This window comes from Monodelphis domestica, chromosome 3 (assembly GCF_027887165.1).
Source record: "Monodelphis domestica isolate mMonDom1 chromosome 3, mMonDom1.pri, whole genome shotgun sequence".
Classification (NCBI taxonomy): domain Eukaryota; kingdom Metazoa; phylum Chordata; class Mammalia; order Didelphimorphia; family Didelphidae; genus Monodelphis; species Monodelphis domestica.
The window spans coordinates 535,907,729-535,930,288 of record NC_077229.1 but is presented as its reverse complement, the minus strand read 5'-3'; the positions used below and the strand labels follow the sequence as shown (position 1 = coordinate 535,930,288).

General features: G+C 34.8%; 1 protein-coding gene across 3 annotated transcripts in view; it reads left to right on the top strand.

Annotated features, from left to right (window-relative positions):
• DCP2 (decapping mRNA 2) overlaps window positions 1–22,560 on the top strand; it is a 76,836-nt gene that overhangs the window by 36,225 nt on the left and 18,051 nt on the right. Inside the window, exons 5-10 of one of the 3 annotated variants that reach the window (XM_016431359.2) lie at window positions 5,622–5,774; window positions 6,305–6,417; window positions 6,502–6,609; window positions 15,167–15,299; window positions 17,664–17,777; window positions 20,619–20,670. In XM_016431359.2, coding sequence (XP_016286845.1) covers window positions 5,622–5,774; window positions 6,305–6,417; window positions 6,502–6,609; window positions 15,167–15,299; window positions 17,664–17,777; window positions 20,619–20,670 — 673 coding nt within the window. Of the gene's footprint in view, window positions 1–5,621; window positions 5,775–6,304; window positions 6,418–6,501; window positions 6,610–15,163; window positions 15,300–17,663; window positions 17,778–20,618; window positions 20,671–22,560 lie in introns of all 3 variants that reach the window. The other 2 variants (XM_007486591.3, XM_016431358.2) reach the window with 2 other exon arrangements.

Below are 22,560 nucleotides of genomic sequence, written 5' to 3'. Positions count from 1 at the left end.
CATATTTTCCTACCTTTTAACAGTAATTAAACATGAATATGTTTTGATTCTGTAACACTTTATTTTCTATGAGAGGCAGTTTGTCAAAAGAAGAGACTGCTGGGCTTAGATTAGGAAAATTTGTGATCAACTCCTGCTTCAGACACTTATTAGCTGTGTGACTTTGGTTGTCATTATTTTTGGCTAAATGCACCTCTATATCTTAGTTTCCTTATCTATAAAATGAGAGGATTTGGACTCCATAGCCTTTTAAGTTCCTTTCAAGCTCAGAATCTTTTACCTGTTCTTGATCCTTTGATCTTTCCCTTTTGCCTTTCTCTTATGGTATGAATTTTTTAAGTCTTAATTTGGATTATTGATAGATCATTTTTATTTGACTAGTTATATTATACTAGAATTTTATTACTGCTATTAGTACAATAGCATTTGAGTTGGATAATTAAAATATTATAATAATAATAATTGGCCAACACGGTCTAACTTTGGCATTTTAGTCCAAGTGCACTAGATCACTCATGCTAACCTTTTAAGTTGTTTTGTTGTTTTGGGCTGAAAAATCACTTCACCATGTCTTTTTGTGGTTTATGCAGCTCCAGAATTTGTTTTGAGGCATTATGTCAAGGCCTTTTTGAGGGTAATTTGGCAAAAATAAGATGGGTCCCTGTGCTTTCTCTGCAATCTTGGCTCCATCCTATATATAAAAAAACATATATAATGTTTTTTAAAATTTTTTTTAATTTCTTCAGTATTTTTTGGGGGGTGGGTATGTGCCTCTTTTACTCTTTTACCATTGACTCTTTTTTTCATTATTTTCCTGTATATATATATCTTTTCCCAGTTTATCTTCTGTCTTCTAATTCTGTCTCAAGATGTTTTTTGAGCTCCTCTATTAATTCTTTTTGTGTTTGAGAGCAATTAATATTTTTCTTGGAGACTTTTGACCCAGCAGTATTGATTATTGTCTTGACTTTTGGTCTTCCTTGTGACAAAAATAACTTTCTGTGTTGAGTCCTTTTTTTTCCCTTATTTGCTCATTTTCTCTCCCTTTTCTGTTCTTTTAATTGAAAAAAAAACTGTTAAAGTTGAGCTTTGTAACTGTGGTGAAGGGAGCACTGTTCTAAGCTTCAGGTTTTTTGTGTGGATGCCGTTAGAGCTGGCTCTAGAGATCTATGTGCTTTCAGTTCTTCCAAGATGGTATTGTGTGGAGTGGAATTTTGGGGGAACTTCATGGGAACCCCCAGAAATCACTCTAATGGGCAGACAGGAAGTTTATAGATAGATGCTTGCAGAGAAAATGCAGTCTTTATCAGGAAGGGGAAAGGATAGGGAACACTGCTCTGAGTGGTGTATTGAAAGCAAGTGTCCAAAGATATTCACATGAATTCAGAATTTATAGGAATTTAACATAATGCTCCTCTTCTTGTCACCTACCACCTGTGTGTAATACAGTGTCTGTGTTTGTTATATTTTCTTTATCTTGTCCTACCTTCCTTAAGTTTCCCAGCACTCTCAAACCCATGGGAGCATTCCTCAAGTTTGCAATTTATAAGTTGAGTCAGAATTTAGACATATATCCAAGGCCTTTCAGGCTAAAACATTTAGGCCAGGGAGTTAAGATTATAATTTGTGTGTTTTAAGACATTTCCCATTGGAAGTGGGACACTGTTCTCATGAGAAGAAAAAGGGGGGGTGGATTTGGTCTCATTAGAAAAGAGTGAATTAAAGGTATATTTATGAATAAAGCTACTTGGGAAGGAGGATTTCTCTATTCTTCAATAAGGAGAGATTGGTATCTCCCTTCTGAAGGGCAACTAACTTTCACTAATTTTCTATAGGAAGTTGCCAATCTATGATTACAATTTCATCCTATATAATATTATGTAAGGAGAACTGTGTTTAATACTCTACTGGCCTGTGCTCTGGTCTGTGAGTAACCCCAAGCACTTTTTTTTCCCCTTTCGTAACTGTGGCCAGGGTACCTTACTGTCCCGTGGCCTAAAGTGCTAGTTTGTGCTATTGCTCTTCCCCATCCTGAAAACTTGCCTCCTGGATGGTGTAAACCTTGAAATTTCTTAGACTTATGAATGTTGGAAATTTCACCATTGGGAAATTTCATACTTGAAAAATTTCCTATTGATAGTGGGTCTTGGCTATTGGAATGTGAACCCCATTGGCATGGGAGGTTCCTCCTCCTCCCTTCTTAAGATTGCTTTGGGACAGAAACCTTTTGCTGAACAGTGGAAAGGACTTTGACCTATGCTTAAGCACAGAACAGGAATTTCTTTGAGTCATGATTGATTTTAGAATTGATACAATAGAGATACTTGGAATGACAGAATCAGGTCTTGGAAAATACAATTTCCACCCCTCTCAGTCCTAACAGGATTTAGGAAGGGCTGCAGCATAGATCAAAATTTAATTATTTGAGAATATGACCTCCAACAGACATGTGCAAAGCCCAGACCTCTGTGCGGTCCTGGGTTAAGCTAGAGCCACCATTGGCACAGGGAAAATGATGGACAGTGATTGGTAGATGTGAGAACTGAGGGGAGGGAACTTGGATGGTTTCCTTAAAGAGAGAGGGGTCTGAGGACTGGGTGGTGGGTTGGAGAGTTTTGGCGCTGAGTGGTTGGAGAGGTGCTCTGAGAAGCTTGCTCTGAAGGAAGCTGAAGGTGGGGGCCTCTGAGACTGTTTCTCCATTTTGGTCACGTGAGTAATAGGGACTGATCTCTTTTCTTTGCCCCAGCTATCTAAGGGCTTGGGCCTTTTGGCCCAGCCTAAACAGAAGGGGTATTTAAGCCCTATTCCCTTCTCTCCCCTTTCTCTCTCCCTCTCTCTCTCTATCTCTAATTCCTTTCTTCCTCCTGTCTGTAATTAAACTCTATAAAAGGTTGACGGCTGACTTGAGTTTTCATTTAGGAATTACATAGCTGAATTCCTTGGCGACCTTAAATTAATATATATCAGTATTTTAAAGTGATTTCCCTGTCACAATGGTGAATGAGTGAAAGCCTATGGCAATGAGGTGAGAGCCTTCTACCCAGAGCCAGCAAAAGTACCCATACAATCTCCTGAACAATTGTGTGACCTCCTTTACTCCCTATGACTAAGCCTTTGCTGCTACTTCAGCTGCATCCAGGCCCTGTTTCCACAGTGCAGCATGCCCTGGTGTGTTGTTTTGTGTTCCACCTCTGCCCTAGTGCATGTGCTGGCCTTCTAAGTTGTTTTGGGCTGAAAAATTACTTCACCCTAACTTTTTATGGATTATGCTGTTCTAGAATTTGTTCTGAGGTGTTATATAATAGTTTTTTGAGGGTAATTTTGTAGAGATCAGATTGGCCCATTTACCTTCTCTTCCATCTGCATTTTAAGTCATAAAGAAATAAAGACAGAGTGACATAAAGAAGTACAACATTTGATTTTGTCTTTTTGCTTATTGATTATCATCAGCTTAAAGAAGTCCTTTTAAAACTTAGCTTGATAGGATTTGGTTTGAGATAATTTTAATTTGTAGGTTTGTAGTACATATATAATAGACAAAAAAATCCATTTATACTATGATCTTTATTGGATTTTATATGCTCCAAGAAATTTGTAGTTCAGAAAATGATTTGGTTAGTGCAAGAATAGATATTAAATTTTCCCTCTAGGATTTTGCAGAAATTAATGATCAGTTAAAACTATCTGCTGGTAAGTACTTTAAGTAAAGTAAGTGTAATAGTTATAAGGTTAATATATTTTTATAATTCTCTTAACATTAAAAACCTATGATTACCTTCTATTACTTTGTATTATACTTGTCTGAAATTTGTTTTAGTATATATAACCCTTTCTAAAGTGGTAGCCCTTTTGCTTTATACTTAAAAATATGATTAGAAGGATTACATTTAACTTTTTTTTTTTAAACTCTTACCTTCTGTCTTGGACTCAATACTGTGTATTGGCTCTCAGGGTCACAAGGTTAGGAAGTGTCTGAGGTCAGATTTGAACCTAGGACCTCCCATCTTTAGACCTAACTCAATCCACTGAGCCGCCCAGCTGCCTCCACATTTAACCTTTGAAAGTTTGTATTTCAACAGAAAAACTCTTAAGTATTTATGATTTACTCCATTTCATGAGTTTCCGAGGTAGGAATGAAACTTATTTTAAGGCATATTTCAGAAATGATCATTTTTGAATAATATCTACCTTTTATTTTAATATGTTATAAAATTTTGCTAACTTTTTTAGCATCACAAACATTTAGACTAAATTCAGGGAAGTTATGAATAAAGAGGAAACCATGGCCCTTAAAATCAGGGAACTTTCTGGGTGGGGAGGAAGGGTCAGTGTTCTGGTTTTTAGTAATAGACATGAAAAAAATTATGATATTTTATTAATTGAAATTAACTGTGTAGTTCTAATACAAGTTTAAATAGTCAAACATTAAGTCTTCAATAAAATGTTTAATTTTTAAAAATCAAGAAATCTACCTCTTAATAGCATAACCAAAATAGATACTGTAAGCCTTAAAATTTCTTAGACTTATGAATGTTGGAAATTTCCTCATTGGGTAATTTCATACTTGAAAATTTTCCTACTGATAGTAAGAACTCTATTGGAATGTGAAACTCCTTGGAATGGGAGGATCCTTCTCCTCACTACTTAAGACTACTTTAGGACAGAAACCTTTTGCTAAACAATGGAAAGGGCTTTGACCTATGCTTAAGCATAGAACAGGAAGTTCTTTGAGTCATGATTGATTTTAGAATTGATACAATTAGAGATACTTGGAATGACAGAACCAGGTCTTGGAACTTCCAATCTCCACCCTACTCAGAGTAACAGGATTTAGGAAGGGCTGCAGCAAAGATCAAGATTTAATTATTTGAGAATATGACCTTCAACAGACATGTGCAAAGGAAACAGACCTCTGGGCGGTCCTGGGTTAAGCTAGAGCCACCATTGGCACAGGGGAGACATCGACAGTGATTGGTAGATGTGAGAACTGAGGGGAGGGGACTTAGATGGTTTCCTTAAAGATAGCAGGGTCTGAGGACAAGGGGAGGAGGTTTTTGCTCTGAAGGAGGTCTGAGAGGAAGGCTTGCTCTGAAGGAGGCTGGAGGTGGAGGCCCCTGAGACTGTTGCTCCATTTTGGTCATGTGAGTGATAGGGACTGATCTCTTTTCTTTGGTTATTGATTTAATTTGAAATCAGGAAAAATTGTGCTTCTGTTATCAAAGTGTGTTGGAACTCAGCTTAGAACCTGAAAGTTTTACTTAGGAGAGTGGGGAATGGAAGGGATAGAGTAAATACAGAGCCATAATAATGACTTCTGTGGCTTCTTCTAGAGAAGTCATAGCCCAGATTTTGTGGAAAATGCCAGCTCCTAGTGAATTCAGTGTAGATTGGTTGGGCAATACTAAATGTGCTTTTTTTTTTTTTTTAACATATTATGATCCAGTCACCATAAATCTACAACTCCCTGTATAAATTTGAGGAGCTGAAAAAGACTATTAAAAGAGGAATATTTATTTATTATCTTGGAATTTTATAATAATTATTTTGTTCATAAAATGAATAGATTTTTTTACAAAATGTCATATTTGAATTAAAATATTTCTAAATATTTAAATTTCTAGGTCTTTGAAGAAACTGGTTTTGATATAAGAGATTACATTTGTAAGGATGATTACATTGAACTAAGAATCAATGACCAACTAGCTCGTTTGTACATCATCCCAGGAATTCCAAAGGATACAAAATTCAACCCCAAAACCAGAAGAGAGATTCGGGTATGTAACAAATGGAAACATTTACTTATTTCTATATAATGCCAGTGCTCATTCTGTTTGTAAATAGTAGTTCCAAAAAAGTACAAAGGATACAATATTACTTTATTTTATTTATTCTTTCTTTCTTTCTTTCTTTCTTAAAACCCTCACCTTCCATCTTAGAGTGAATACTGTGTATTGGCTCCAAGTCAGAAGAGTGGTAAGGGCTAGGCAATGGGGGTCAAGTGACTTGCCCAGGGTCACACAGTATTACTTTTAATGTGACTTATTTATGTATTTTTAAAAAATGAAAAAAAAAATTTCCCATTGTTACATGTTTCATTTTCTCTCCTTCCCCTTTTCCCTTCTCCCTCCTGGAGCTGACAAGCATTTCCACTGAGTTATACATATATTATCATTTGATACTTATTTTACAGGATTACTTTTAGATAAAGAGTAGCAAACTTAGCAAACTCTAGCTTGGTACTGCTACTTCAGCCTCAGTTCTATTCAGTTTATTAAGAAAAATAATTTTTTTAACTTGCTTTCAGAATATTGATTGGTTCTCAATTGAGAAATTGCCCTGCCATAGAAATGACATGACCCCAAAGTCAAAACTTGGTTTGGCACCTAACAAGTTTTTCATGGCCATTCCGTTTATCAGGTATGTTTTTTGGCACTTGAAATACAGACTTTACAGGTTACAGTTCTTATAATTGAATGATAATAGCTACCATTATTTTCTCAGACCGTTAAGGGACTGGATTTCTCGAAGATTTGGGGATTCCTCAGACAGTGATAATGGGTTTTCCTCAGCTAGTGGGACGCCAGCCAAACCTAGTGTGGAGAAAATGAGGTAAAGAAGTATATTTATGACTTTTGCTTTGTGGTAGTTTAAAATTTCTTTAGAGCTATGCAATTAAAGGTTGTCCTTTGATGGTTAGAAAAATATTCTTCAAGTTTTCTATAACATTATAAAAGGGTTGCTAAAGTCTTGACAAAGACTAATTGTGAATGTTATGCAAGTTTTGAGTGTGACAAACTTGAGATGATCCCTTTTAGATAAATAGTTGCAATTAGGAATTGAAAAATCTCCTTTCTCAATTTCTGAAGTTCTGTTCACATGGTAACCAGTTGTTACAGGTGAAATACAAATCTACTTGATTCACATAGTAAAAAACATTTAGAAATGTTGTATTTTTCTTTTCCAAGTTATTATATATTTGTTGGCTAGGTAAAAATTTGATATAACTTAGGATTTTAGTATTCCTCAAAGTGAAATTTTAGCTTATTTTCCTATTCTAATTAGTATAAATCTCAATAATCCCTTGTTTAAAAACTAAGCTGTTTCATAAGAAATCCTTTGATTCTGGTTTTTATCCTCTATAGCACCTAGTACATTCTTTTTTTTTTTAAACCCTTACCTTCCATCTTGGAGTCAATACTGTGTATTGGCTCCAAAGCAAAAGAATGGTAAGGGCTAGGCAATAGGGGTTAAGTGGCTTGCCCAGGGTCACATGGCTGGGAAGTGTCTGAGGCCAGATTTGAACCTAGGAACTCCCATCTCTAGGCCTGACTACCCATCTTGAAAAAGAAAGCAATTTGATATAGAGTATAAGTGTAAAGTCATGTAAAACACATTTCAATATTATCCGTGCAAAAGAGAACACACACCCTCTTTACCTCCACCGGCAAAGAAAAGTGAAGTAAAAATACACCTTTGATCTGCATTTGTATTCAGACTACATCATTTCTTTCTCTGGCATTGGATAGCACTTTTCATCATGAATCCTTTGAAATTTTCTTTGATCATTCTATCACTGAGAATAGCTATTATTCATAGTAGATCATTATACAATATTGCTGTTACTACCTACTGATCATGTCCTCCTGACTCTTCTCACTTCACTTTGCATCAATTCATATAAGTGTTTTTTGAAATCATCCCAATCATCATCTCTTATAGTACAATAGTATTCCTTCACAATCAATTTGTACCCCCATTCCCCAGTCAATGGGTATTCCTTCAATTTCTAATTTTTTGCCACTGCAAAAATAGCTACTATAAATATTTTGGTAATAAAGGTTCTTTTCCCTTTTCTTTTATCTCTTTCAGATATAGATCTAGTAAGTGTTATTGTTGGTAAAATGGTACACATAGTTTTATAGTTCTGACCATAGTTGTTCTCCAGAATGATTGGATCAAAAAAAACGCATCTCCACCAACAGTTTAGTAATGTTCCAATTTTCCTTTCAATGCCAGTCATTTTCCTTTTCTGTCATATTAACCAGTATAATGTGTTATATACCTTAAAGTTATTTTAATTTGCATTTCTCTTATCAGTAATGATTTACAATATTTTTTTCATATGATTGCAAACAGTTTTGCTTTCTTCATCTGAAAACTACCTTTTCATATTCATGTTCATTATCTATCAGGGAATGACTTCTTACAAATTTGACTGAGTTCTCTTATATATTTCAGAAATTGGGTTTTTATTAGAGAAAATTTCTGTGATTTTTTTCCCAGTTGTCATTTTTCTCAGAATCTTGGTTGCAATGGTTTGTGCAAAGCCTTTTAAATTTAATATAATTAAATTTAAATTATCCATTTTACCTCTTGTAATGCTCTCTGTCTCTTGATTGGCCATAAACTCTTCCCTTATCTAGAGATCTGACAGATAAACAATTTCATGGTTCCCTAATTTGATAATTGTATCATCCTTTATGCCTAAATCTTTTATTCATTTTACCTTATCTTGGTATATGGTATGAAATGTTGATCTCTACTTGCTGCCAAACTTTTAGTTTTTTTCAGTAATTTTTGCCAAATAGTGAGTTCTTGTCCCATTTGCTGTGATCTTTGTCACTATCAACACTTTGTCACAATCAACACTACATTTACTATAGCCATTTACGACTTTGTATTATGTAACTAATCTATACCATTGATTCACCATTGTTTCTTTGCCAGTACCATATTTTTTTTAAACAATTACTGCATTTTTACAGTTTTAACATTTGGTACAGCTAGGCTGCCCTTATTTTTTCATTAATTCCCTTGATATTCTTGACCTATTCTTCTAGATGAATTTTGTTTTTTTACAGCTCTGTAGAATAATTTTCTTTGGTAGTGTGATTTGTATAGTACTGAATAAATAAGTTAATTTAGGTATAATTGTCATTTTGATTATATTTTTTGTATGTGTGAGAAGTGTTTTGTTATTTTATTCATGTAGTTCCTGGATGCCTTGGTAAGTAGGTTCCCAAATATTTTATATTGTCTATCGTTATTTTGAATGGACTTTCTCTTTCCATCTCCTGGATTTTGTTGGTGATATTGCTGATAATTTATGTGGTTTTACTTTATATCCCACACTTTGCTTAAGCAAATCAGTTGATTCTCCAGGATTCTCTAAGAATATCATATGATCTGCAGAGTGATAGTTTAGTTTTCTCATTGCCTATTTTAATTCCTTCAATTCCTTTCTTTTCTCTTGCCATTTCTATTACAATATAGAATAATAGTGCTGATGATGGGCATCTTTGAATCCTGATCTAATTGGGAAGTTTTCTATCTTATTTCCATTATAGATAATGCTTCCTGATGGTTTTAGAAAAATAATGATATCTAGTGTTTTGAACACAAGTGTTTTGTTGTGTCAAAAGCTTATCACATCTGTTGAAGTAATCCATATTATTTTTGTTGGCCTTGTTATTGATATGATCAATTGTGCTGCTTGTTTTCCTAATATTGAATCAACCTTGTATTCCTGGTAAATTCTGTTTGGTCATAATATATGATCCTTGTCATATATTGCTATAATCTCCTTACCAGTATCTTATTCAAAATGTTTGCAGAAATATTCTTTAGGGAAATTGGCCTGTATTTTTGTTTTTCTTTTTTTTTTGCTCTTCCTGGTTGAAGTTTTAGCACCATATTTTTGTAATTTTTTTAATCCATTCTGCCATCTGCTTTCTTTTTATAGGTGTTTTTATCCCATTTACATTCATAGTTTTGATTACTGTTTATTTTCCTATTTCCCATTTTCCCCTCTTTTTTATCTTTTTCTCTATCTCTCTCCTTTCACCCTGCTCCTCTTCAAAAGTGTTTTGCTTTTTACCATTGTGTTCCCTAGTATACCCTCCCTTCTCTCAGCAATTCTTTTCTCTTCTTCCTCTCTCTTTCTACCCCACTTATTTTTATGCAATTTCCTATTTGACCCGATTCTAGTAAGAGTAAGGTTCAAACATTACTCACCACCCTCCAATATTCCCCTCCAGTGTAAATGTCTTTTGGTGTCTCTTTAATATGAATTAACTTTTCCTTTTCTACTTTTCCCTTCTCTTATTCCTTAATTTTGTTGTTTTTTTATATTATCCCATCATTGTCAACTTACACCTGTGCCCTCTGTATGTATATTCCTTCTAATTGCCCATATAATGATAAAGTTCTTTGGAGTTATGTGCCTTCTAACAAAGGAATGTAAACAGTTTAATCTGATTGAGTCCTTTATGCCTTCTCTTTTGTTTTTACTTTTTAATGCTTCTCTTGAGTCCTGTAATTTGAAAGTCACATTTTTTTATTCAACTCTGGTCTTTTTATCAGGAATGTTTGAAAGGCCTCAATTTCATTAAATATCTAAAGGATTATACTCAATTTTGCTAGGGAGGGAATGATTCTTTTCTTTTTGAAAATTCTACTTATCTCTTAACATTCTTGTTTATTTTATGATTAGATTTATCTGATTCTAAGGGGGCAAAGTTGAGGTCCTCCACAAGTATTTTTTCCTTTCTGTTTTCCCTCTCTTTTCAAAAGTCTGTTTTGCTTCTGATACTTAATTCTCCCACCCATTTATCTGCATTCACTACTCTCTCCCTTGCAGCTTCTCTTATCCCTTTCTCCTTTTATTTCGCTGTAGAGTAAAATAGTTTTAAATTCTCAACAGCATTATTATGTTATTCCTTCTTTTAGCCAGTTCCTATAGATCAGGGGTCCCCAAAATTTTTACACAGGGGGCCAGTTCACTGTCCCTCAGACAGTTAGAGGGATGGACTATAAAAAAAACTGAACAAATCTGTATACCGCTGTCTGGGATAGCAGAGGTTGTAGTGCTGGCTGTGATGGGCCTGTCACACCTTGCACAGGCCCATCACCATTACCACTATACTGGGCAGCAGTATACACAGTGCGGAATCCCCTCCCCCAGATCGCCACTCACCATGTTGATGTCTTCCACTGTGCAGCCACATAATCCTTTGCGTGGCACCTTGTTCTCATTCAGTTACTCTCAGAACAAGGCGCCACACAAAGGATTATGTCACTAGAAGTAGTACTGTACCTGAGTGATGCCACACTTTGTGGCGCCATGTACAGTGCTCCTTTTATTGACCACTAATGAAAGAGGTACCCCTTCCTGAAGTGTAGTGGGGGCTGGATAAATGGCCTTGCGGGGGCCACAGTTTGGGGACCCCTGCTATAGATGTTCAAATGTTGCCCCTTCTCCCCATTTTCTCCTCTAATGCAAAAGCTTTTCCTTTCTCTCCTCCTTTATATGAGATAATTTCCCCTGATTTTCCTCTCCTTTCTCCTTTCTTTCAGTGTATCCCTTATTCTCACTTATGATTTTTATTTTTTTGAATTATTCCATCATAGTCAACTCATATCTGTGCCCTTCTAACTCACCTAATTATGATAATATTCTTAAGAGTTACAAGTATCAACTTTTCATATAGTAACAGAAACACTTTAATCATATTACATCCTTTTTTATTTCTTTTTCATGATTTTCTGTTCATCTCTTGTCTTTCCATCAGTAAAGCTTGAAAGTAGTCCTTTATTTTATTGAATATCCTCTTTATCCTCTTGTTGGGTCAGGGCCCATCGCCTTTTATGTACTAACCTTTAGAGGGTGTGACAAGGGAAATGTTTCATTTTCTAGCAATGCAGAAAGTCTTTAACTTATTTAAATATATTTAATTTATTGCTATTAAATTCTAGCATGTCAAATTATATCAATCCTTGTCTACTGTTATGATTAAAATTTTATACACAATTAATTTTAATAACTAGATCTAACTGTAAATCACAGTTGCAGTTTACCAAGTAAAGGATTATTTATGATCAAATCTTATGATAATTAAAAAAAAACAATAAATGGTAATTTCCTTTTCAGACCATAGGTGAGGCAGCTAGGTGGTGCAGTGGATAAAGCATTGGGCCTGGAGTCAAGAAGAACTGAGATCGATTGCAGCTGTAAACACTTAGCTGTGTAATCCTGGACAAGTCATTTAACCCTGTTTGCCTTAGTTTTCTCATCTGTAAAATGAGCTGGAGAAGGAAATGACAAACCACGCTAGTATCTTTGTCAAGAAAACCCCAAAAGGAGTCACAAAAAGTCGGACACAACTGAAATGACTGAACAACAACAATGATAATAGGTAGCATTTTTATAGCATTAGAAAGTTTGCACAACACTACAGATTTTATTCATATACAGTAGTCGACTTGCTTTACTTCATATGTTATACTCGATTTCCTCACTGTGCATTTATACTTGCTATTTCCTTTGCCTGGAATGCTCTTCCTCCTCCCTTATAACTTCTAGCTTCCCTGAGTTTCCTTTGAGACTCAGCTCAAATCCCATCTTCTGCAGGAGGCTTTTTCTAGTTTCATTTCTACTCCCCTCTCTCCTCATTACTAACCCAGTCCCCTTCTTTCTAAGATTATAGTTATTTTCATGTTTTCTCCTCCCTTATGACATTCATGAGAGCAGGAACTAGCATTTATCATTCCTTATATTCCCAAAACTTAACATAGTGCTTAATCAATACTTGTTGACTGACTAGAATAATATGTTCCTCATAATCACCTTGTCAGGTAGGTGCTATCATTATCTTCTGTTTATAAATGAGGAAACTGAAGTCTAGAGAGGGGACTTGCCCAGGGTCATACAACAAATCTCAACCTAAGGTGAGATTTAGACTCGGGTCTTTATGATTCTCAAGTCCAGTATTTTATCTACTATGTCAAACTGCCTCTTAGGAAATCTGGGATCAACAATAGTCTCTTGTATAATCTGGTGATGTTGAACCAAGTCTTGAAGGAAGCCAGGAATTTTAAGAATCAGAGATGAGGAGAGAATGCATTCCAGGCATTGAGTCCAGACAGTACAAAGGCCCAGAGGCAGGAAATAGTTATGTATTAAAATAAAAGGCCAGTTTGGCTGGACTATTGAGTGCATTAAGGGGAGTGGTGTCTAATAATAATGAAAAGATTGAGAAAGTCTAGATCGCGAAAAACCTGAAATGCCAAACCAAATAACTTACATTTTGTCCTAGACATGATAGGGAGCCACTGGGGTTTATTCAACATGGTCATTTCTGGGGACCTGTGGAAGATTGATTATAATGAAGAGAGACAAGGCAAATATTACAAGACATGAAGGCCTAAAACTGGGGTAATGGAGTAGAAGAAGGGTTCAGATGGAGGGTAGAATTGACAAGATATAGCAACTGATTGGATATATGGGATGAGAGAGTGGAGAGCTTAGGATAATACTGCAAACTCAGCTGACTAGAAGGTAAAGTTGTATTTGGTTTTAGACATGTTTGAGATGCCTGTGGTATATCCAGTTTGAAATTTCTGATAAGAAAATTAGATAAGATTCTGATAAGAGACTAGAACTAGAATTATAGCTCTGTGATTAGAGTTGAGACATAATACATAGAAATAAGTTAAAATGAAATATTTGTATAGTACTTTTGTTGTTGAGTTGTTAATTTCTGTCTGACTTTTCATGATCCAATTTGAGTTTTACTTAACAAAGATAGTGGAATGGTTTGCCATTTCCTTCTCTAGTGGATTAAGGCAAACAGATTAAGTGACTTGCCCAGGGTTACACAGCTATTGTGTTCTGAGGCCAGATTTGAATTTAGATCTTTCTGATGCCAGACCCAGTACTCTCTTCAGTGAGCCACCTAGTTGCTTTCTGGAAACCCTTAAAATACTGTTAGCTGCTATCATATTGTAATCATCTTCATTAATATTATTATTACTATATGAAGTGATGAGGTCACTAAGTGATAGACTAAGAAAGAGAGTGAAGCAAAACATTACTAGGAAAGATCCTTGGCTTATGCTCAAAATTAGATATAAAAGGTAAAAGTAGGGCAAAAGAAGCTTGGATACCTCAGAGGAAGGAAAGGGCCACAAAATTGCAGATAGGAACAGCTTCAGTAGCTAGCAGGTTGCAAATGAAGGGTTTTTACACCCTGGCTAAGCATTTGTTAAGGTTTAGTTGTTTTCAATTATCTCACTCTTTGTGACTCCATTTGGGGGTTTCTTGGCAAAGATACTAGTGTAGCTTGCTATTTCCTTCTCCAATACATTTTACAGATGAAGAAACTAAGCCAAACAAGATTAAGTGACTTACTCAGGCTTAAACAGCCATTAAATATCTGAGACAGATTTTGAACCCTGGCCTTCCTGACTCCCAGTCTTGGCACACTTATCCATTGTGACTCCCAAAATGAGCATAATTGTGGACAATTGGAATTAGTAGTTCTTGATATTCTTAAGGGAAGATCTATCTTGATGTAATTTTGTTGGTTTTTCTGACACTTGTTGCAACTGAAAGCTGGTAAATTTATCCCCTCTACTTTTTCCCCCTCCATTATCTCATTGGATTTCTTGTTATATCTCTAAATTTTAATTATTTGTTTTATGCACTTTTATAACAGGTTTTTTTCTCCAGATAAAACCTGATTTTTATTGTGCTTTGAGTGAGTGTTTGCTATGAAGTGATGGACCAAATATTGGAGAAGGGCAAAAATGATCCCATGAACCAATAATCTTATACTTAACTCTGAGCCTATATTGAAGCTCTTTCTGGAGACATACAAAGAGGGGTTTCATATTTCTTAGTGATTTTATTTACTGGAGAGACAGTGTGGTATAGTGGATAGAAAGCTCATCTTAGAATCAGAAAGACCTGGGCTCAACCTTTGTGACTGATTTTGTGATCCTGGGGAAGACATTTACCACCTCAGGCAACTCTTTAAGATTATAAATTATAGAACAATTGATGATTTAGGAGTTTCTTTACTGGGAGTTTCCTTAAACTGGTAAAATTGAAACCCTGGACCAAAAAAAGGACTTGGGTCCTTTTGCGTTTCTTATATGGGACTGAAGTTGGGACATGTTTTAATTTAATTTTTAATTTTCAAAACTTTGTTAGCTAAATTTCATTAAAAATTAATATTTTTACTTAATAATTAAAAAATAATCTTTTCTGACCTGCTTTTTCTTTCTTTTTTCTTTGATTTTCTGTGTATGGTAGATTTACATTATATTAAAAACAAGGTTCCCTAACCTGGATTTTCTTCTTTTTCTGGTTTGGTGTATATAGTAGATCTAAATTTCGCTACAACCAGCAGTTGTTTCCAGATTGTTCTCCAGGTGACCAGTGGGTGAAACACAGGCAACCACAGCAACAGAAACCATTTAATAATCATTCTGACATATCTGATCTTTTAAAAACAAAGGTAAATGGGCAGTATTAAAAGTTTTCAGACCTTTAAATCTTTGACCTTTAGAACTGTTTGGTTCCCAATACCATTTGAATTAAAGAATTAAAAAAAATAGTTTGTGAAGTTGTGGTTTGTTATTAATAATAATTATTAAGTACAATATATTATATTATTTTATACAGCTATAATATAAAATAATATAATTATAATAAAATAATTAGCTATTAATAATTAATAGTCAACATTAATATTTATTAACACTAATAATAATTTTAGTGACCTGATGTTTTTAGGGAAGACACTTTTTCATTACTTATCTGTACTTGAGTTATATCAATAATATCAATTATGTATATTTGGCTTTCATTCATCTAACTATCTAGAGAAAGGCCTATTCAGAAAATAATCCAGAAGGGACTTTTTACAAATGAAAGGCAATAAGGATTCACTGGCCTGTATGAAACAGCTGTGGAATTTCACTTTCATTCTTATTTTCATTACATGTTTCTCCAAGAAGAATAAACATCAGAAATTAGAGAGGGAGTTAAATAAAGTGGGTTAGAATTCATGCATTAAATACCTACTGTTTTTTTTTTTTAAACCCTTACCTTCTGTCTTGGAGTTAATACTGTGGGGCAATGGGGGTTAAGTGACTTGCCCAGGGTCACACAGCTGGGAAGTGTCTGAGGCTATATTTGAACCTAGGACCTCCCATCTCAAGGCCTGGCTCTCAATCCACAGAGTCACCCAGCTGCCCCCTAAATGCCTACTGTATTAATACACACACATACACATATGCAGAACATTGTGGAACTTACAGTTTGAATAGGGGAGATAAGATATATAAAAATTAATTTAAGATATAATGTGGTGCTATAAGAAGGTACCTAGAGAGTGCTATGAGGGTAGAGGGAAAAAGTATTTCTGACTTTGGGACTTTAAAGAAAATGGTGTAGGTGGCAGTTGAACTGATTCTTGCTAGAGACTGGTAGGTTTTCTAGAGGCAAAGGTGGAGAATAAGGTCATTACTAGCAAAAAAAAAAAGAATGGTAGGAGAACTTAGCATATGTTTGGGAGTTGAATTTTTCTTGATTATTGACTAAATAGAATAAAGCTTGTGAAGGGAGAGACTGGGATATAGTAATAGTGGAGGGTTTTGAATTCCCAATTAAGGAACTTATATGTCATTCAGGAGGTAGTAAACAGCCATTAGTTTTTTTAATGGATCCTTGATGAGATAAGTATTATACTTGAGGAAGATATCTTTGTGTGGCAGGGAAAGGAGGCAAAGTTTCTGGATAGAAGATTATTATGGTAGTCTTGGCAAGATGCAATGAGGATCTGATCATATTGTAAAAGTAAGGTATAAAGATTTATATTTCAAAAATAAACAAAATTTATGGAAGGTAAATGGAAGGGAAGATTTACATATTAAAAAAAAGAAAAAGAAAAATCACATTGGATCCAGTTGTAAAATGATCATCAAAACCAGATAGTAGCCTAGCAAATGATCATCATAAAAATGGTGCCAGAGTTCTTTTATCTCTAATCAGTTAATCATCTTGAGTTAATTATTAGAAATGTGAGCTAAATTCCATAGATTCAGCTGGCCTTTCCTTAACAAATTTTCCTTAACAAATAAAATGTATTTCTTGGAGTCAAAAAGAAAAGAAAATTTAAAATGTGCAACTCCCAATTTCAGAAAAAATGTTTTCAATGTTTTCAGCTTTAGAAAAGAATTTGGAGACTTTTCAGAGCTGTATCTAGGTCTTTCTGATGTTACTGATAATGCAATCTATTTTGGATTCGAGGTTCTTGAATATTTTTAAATTAACCCATCTCATTTTTATGGATTGACACTAGTCATTTATTCAAGATGTTCCTGTCCTGCTCTCTATTCCACGTACTATCTTCAACTGTAAAGTGAGGAAGTATGACCAAATGATTCTATTCTAACAAATTTCACATTTTGTAATTCTTAGATTCTGTGAGTCTAACAATAACAAGGTTGCCTTAGTTCTTTCTCCTAAATATCCATTTTGGCAACTAAATAAATTTTCCAAATTCCATTTCTATTTCTTTTACATAAAATTTCCTTCATTTATGTTTTATGATTAGAATCTGGTGGCAGAGGTGAGGGGAAGTCAAGATTTAAAAGGATTCATAAAGACACTTGTATGTGCTATACCAGGTCTTTGGGAATCTTGAATCTTTTTTGGGAAGTGTTCTCATAAGAAAGTATATCATTAGTTCATAGTGTGGTGTGAAATTTCTTTGGTATGTGCCCACCCAACCAAAGTAATATTTATGATTCATGTTTGACATTTCTCTTTTTATACAATGATACATGTTTAAATTTAATTTCTCTTTCTGGAATAGCAGAATCAGAATATGAGAGGAAATGGGAGAAAACAGTATCAAGACTCCCCTAACCAAAAGAAGAGAACAAATATAGTTCACAATCAGCAGCCTAAACAGCAGAACCACACATTGGTAAGATCTGGTTTAAACTTTAGAGGTTAACGTAAGAACAAAGTTTTTAATGTTTTATTGATAGTTATTTGAGCTCTTTTGTCTAAAGTGAATATTTTCTTGCATATGTGAGAATAGAAAGTATTTTACCTAAGAAACTGAACTTTTTAAGGGGTGAGAGGACAATTTTAATTGGCGAAACTTTGTTGATGCTGTTTTTAAGACTGAAAATTATAATGTTACATGTTCTTTGACATATAATTACTGTATTGGTAAAAACCTAATATGGTGAGTTAAGCTTCTAAGTAAATTTTAGTTCTGTCTTAAATGTGTACATTACAGTGCAAGTTTAGGGCAGAAAGCTATTATCATCCTACCTTCATTTACCTGTGTTTCCTGCCAGATCCTTAGCCAAGATTTGTTGTCAGAGCAGGAGAAAGATGGACCTGACAAGCCAAGTCAGGAAGCATTTATTATTACAATATGTAAGACTCTGTACTGAATAGTGGATACAGACAGGCAAAAAAAAACCCAGTTCTTCATCTGAAGGAGCTCACCATCTAATTCATAGCCTTGTAGTGTGGAATAGTGTGGTGGATATGTGCAACTTGGTAAAGAAGTACTTGTGGAATCAATGCTTCAGAGAAAGTCCAAGACAGTTTAGTTTGATGGGGGAGGTGAGGAGTATTTTTTTTAAAATATTTTATTTGATCATTTCCAAGCATTATTCATTAAAGACATAGATCATTTTCTTTTCCTTCCCCCCACCCCCCATAGCCGACGCGTAAATCCATTGGGCATTACATGTTTTCTTGATTTGAACCCATTGCTATGTTGATAATATTTGCATTAGAGTGTTCATTTAGAGTCTCTCCTCTGTCATGTCCCCTCAACCACTGTAGTCAGGCAGTTGCTTTTCCTCGGTGTTTCTACTCCCACGGTTTATCCTCTGCTTATGAATGGTGTTTTTTTCTCCTAGATCCCTGCAAATTGTTCAGGGACATTACACCGCCACTAATGGAGAAGTCCATTACGTTCGATTATACCACAGTGTATTAGTCTCTGTGTACAATGTTCTCCTGGTTCTGTTCCTCTCGCTCTGCATCACTTCCTGGAGGTCGTTCCAGTCTCCATGGAATTCCTCCACTTTATTATTCCTTTTAGCACAATAGTATTCCATCACCAACATATACCACAATTTGCTCAGCCATTCCCCAATTGATGGGCATCCCCTCGTTTTCCAGTTTTGGGCCACCACAAAGAGCGCAGCTATGAATATTTTTGTACAAGTCTTTTTGTCCATTATCTCTTTGGGGTACAAACCCAGCAGTGCTATGGCTGGATCAAAGGGTAGATATTCTTTTGTCGCCCTTTGGGCATAGTTCCAAATTGCCCTCCAGAATGGTTGGATCAGTTCACAACTCCACCAGCAAGTGAGGAGTATTTTTATTGTTTGATTCCTGCTATGATTTCTCTGCTTTCTTTTGCTGGAGTCAGTTTGACTGTCTCCTGCAGAAGTGGTGTGGGGTTGCTTTATGAGATTGTCCTTGTGACTTAAATAGAATTGGAAACCCAATAGGAAGAGCAATTAGAATTGCATGGATCAAATTTTCTCTCTGATACCATTTTGATTAGGCCAATTAGGCTATACATATGTTTAGTTCCTGTGGAAGGTAAGACAGTTTTATTCATCTTATTCTCAAGTGGCACCTAGGAGGTTACTTACGCTGCATTAAATGTGGTTTTTTGGCGTGTATCATTAATATTTCATTTGACAAATGCATAGGCTTCATGAGTATAAAAACAAACACCATTATATCCACTAAAAGAACCTGTTTTCTTGGCAGCTTTTTGAATAGTATTAATTGTATTTACAACCTTTTTGTAAAATACGACCTTTATTATTGATTTGACAGAGGGAAAGAGAAGGTGTGTGGGACTTGTTCTGTGGTGATCTTAAATTTTCTGCGATTAAATATTCAGCTGCATACACAAATGTTCTTTTTTTCTGTACTAATTTTAATATGAGCCCTATGTCATTGGTGGTATGTGATGAAGGAAGAAGGAAAAGTTTTTCTGATATGTTTATCCAAATTTATTATGTTTGATTATGTTTCGAGGGAGCCCAGTAGAGTGAGAAATGTACTGCTTCTGGAGTTAGTCTTGGGTGCAAAGCTTACAAAACTGAATGACCTTGGTAGGTTACTCTTTTGTTGAAGTGCAACTTTCAGTGTAACTCAGATGAAAAGTGTATAACTATTAGGCATAATATAGGTGTAAGATTTTTATGCCTATACATCTATATAAATAGATGTGGGCATATACATTGCAGAATATAATTTATCTCCCATCATATATGTTTACATGATGGACCAAAAGTTCAAGAGTTTTAAGTGGTATGCACAAAGAATTTGGGGACTGTGTGTGTGTTTTACAAAATATGGTTGGCATTTCATAAGGGTTAATACACACCTATTTGTGGTATTTCATAACATTTTGAATTTGCTTGTATGGGAACTACCAGGTGAGGAAACTACTGTTAATGAAAATTCTAGTCTTCAGAAACTTCAAAATTAAGTGGATTTCCCGGGGTAGTACAGCCAATGGGATTCAAATGTAGGACTTCTGGATTCCGAGGCTGACTCTATCCTTTTGCATTGCTTCTCAGGTAATAATATTCTTGACAAATTTCATATAAAATATATTTAAAAATCTTATTTTAAATTCACTAAGGAGACTGACTTCTTAAAAATTCTTTTAAAAATGTAAATCATCTTTTGATTTACTTTTAAATTTCATCTTTTTTTGTTTATTTGGGTTAGTATAAATAACCACTGATGGTTTTGTGTGTGTTTTTAATAGAAATGTGAAAAAAAACTTCATCTAAGGAAACTACAGGATAATTTTGAAACAGGCAAGTATGTTTCTACCTTTTGACATTCTCATTTTGGTGTGACATTGTTCAGGACTTGTTCTGACTTTGGCTTAGGGTTTTTTTTTGTTTGTTTTGTTTTTTAACTTTTTATTTTAATTTAATTTAATTTAATTTTTTTAACATTATTTTATTTGGTCATTTCCAAACATTATTCATTGGAAACAAAGATCATTTTCTTTTCTTCCCTCCCCACCCCCCCCCCCCCCCCCCACCTCTCCCATAGCCGACGAGCGATTCCACTGGTTATCACATGTGTTCTTGACTCGAATCCATTTCCCTATTGTTGGTATTTGCATTAGAGTGTTCATTTAGAGTCTCTCCTCAGTCATATCCCCTCAACCCCTGTAGTCAAGCAGTTGCTTTTCATTGGTGTTTTTACTCCCACAGTTTATCCTATGCTTGTGGATAGTGTTTTTTAGATCCCTGCAGATTGTTCAGGGATACTGCATTGACACTAATGGAGAAGTCCATTACCTTCAATTAGGGTTTTCTTGGGACAGCTGTATTAGAGCAAATATCCAAATTATCTGAACTATTCCTATATGTATGGCCTTTTAATTTTGAGACAGGTAGTTATAAGAAAACTGAACATACTTGAATAAATGAAGATAAATGATTATTGTGTATCACTGCAGGATATTTTTTTGGAATTCTCAGACCTCAGGTCTTTTCATGCATATATATTTAATAATGAGTGTAAATAGACTGATGACTTGTTGAGGTTGTATATTATAGCTGAACCCATCATAGCTTAGAAATCAAATGTATTGTTTTTGATGATAGTGCCAAAATTTTGAAATGATACTGTAAAAATAGGCTTTTATTAAGAATAAAAATTTGCCTTTCTTCTCACTTTTAAAACTTGTCCTTTAAATGTCATGATCAAAATTGGATGGTAATGAAAACTAATATAGAAAGCTGTTTTCTAATGCTCATTTAGTAGGTATTATTTGAAAAATGGAATGACATTTTCTCTAAATGTCCTGAATTGTTTTCTTTTTAGCAGTTTATATTTAGTTTTCTTTAGTCTACAAGTATGTTCAGTTTTCTCTCATCCTTAAGAAAACTTATTTCCATTGACCCCTTCTCATGTTGTCTTATCTCTCTTCTCTTCACTACTCGGCCTCTAAAAAGAATTGTTTGTACTAGTAATCTGTACTGTTTCATCTCCCTATTCACTACACTACCCTTAATAGTTTGGCTTCTGTTTCTACCACTGCATTGAAACTTCATGTTCCAGGGTCATTAAATCAAATTCCATGTCCTTTTTTCTCAGATATTATTGCTTTATAGGTATGTTTTTTGGTAGGTCAATATGTCCTTTTTGAACTTACTGCAATATTTGACATTCTAGGTATTTTCTCTCTCCTGGATTTCTTTGTTTTCCTCCTACCTGTGAGCATGTTCCTTCAGTAGTTCATTTTCTTTCTCCTATATCCTTAGCATGATTGTCACTCAAGGTTTTGTCTTTATCTACTCATGATCTCTATGTTGGCAAATCATAAACCTATTTCCAATTTCCCCCACATTTCCAACTGCCTATTCTAATTCTTTACTTAGAAATTTACCACAAACTGAGCTCAATCATCTAAGGCCCATTGTTGTTATTATTATTATTATTATTATGAAACCCTTACCTTCCATCTTAGAATCAATACTGTGTATTGTTTCTAAAGCAGAAGAGTGGTAAGGACTGGACAAGGGGGGTTATGTAACTTGCCCAGGGTCACATAGCTAGGAAGTGTCTGAGGCCAGATTTGAATTTAGGATCTCCCATCTCTAGGCCTGGCTTTAAATTTCTCTATTATTGATGACAGGTTCTACCATTCATCTGGTTATGTAGACTTGAAAGGACAGATTCATTTTGAC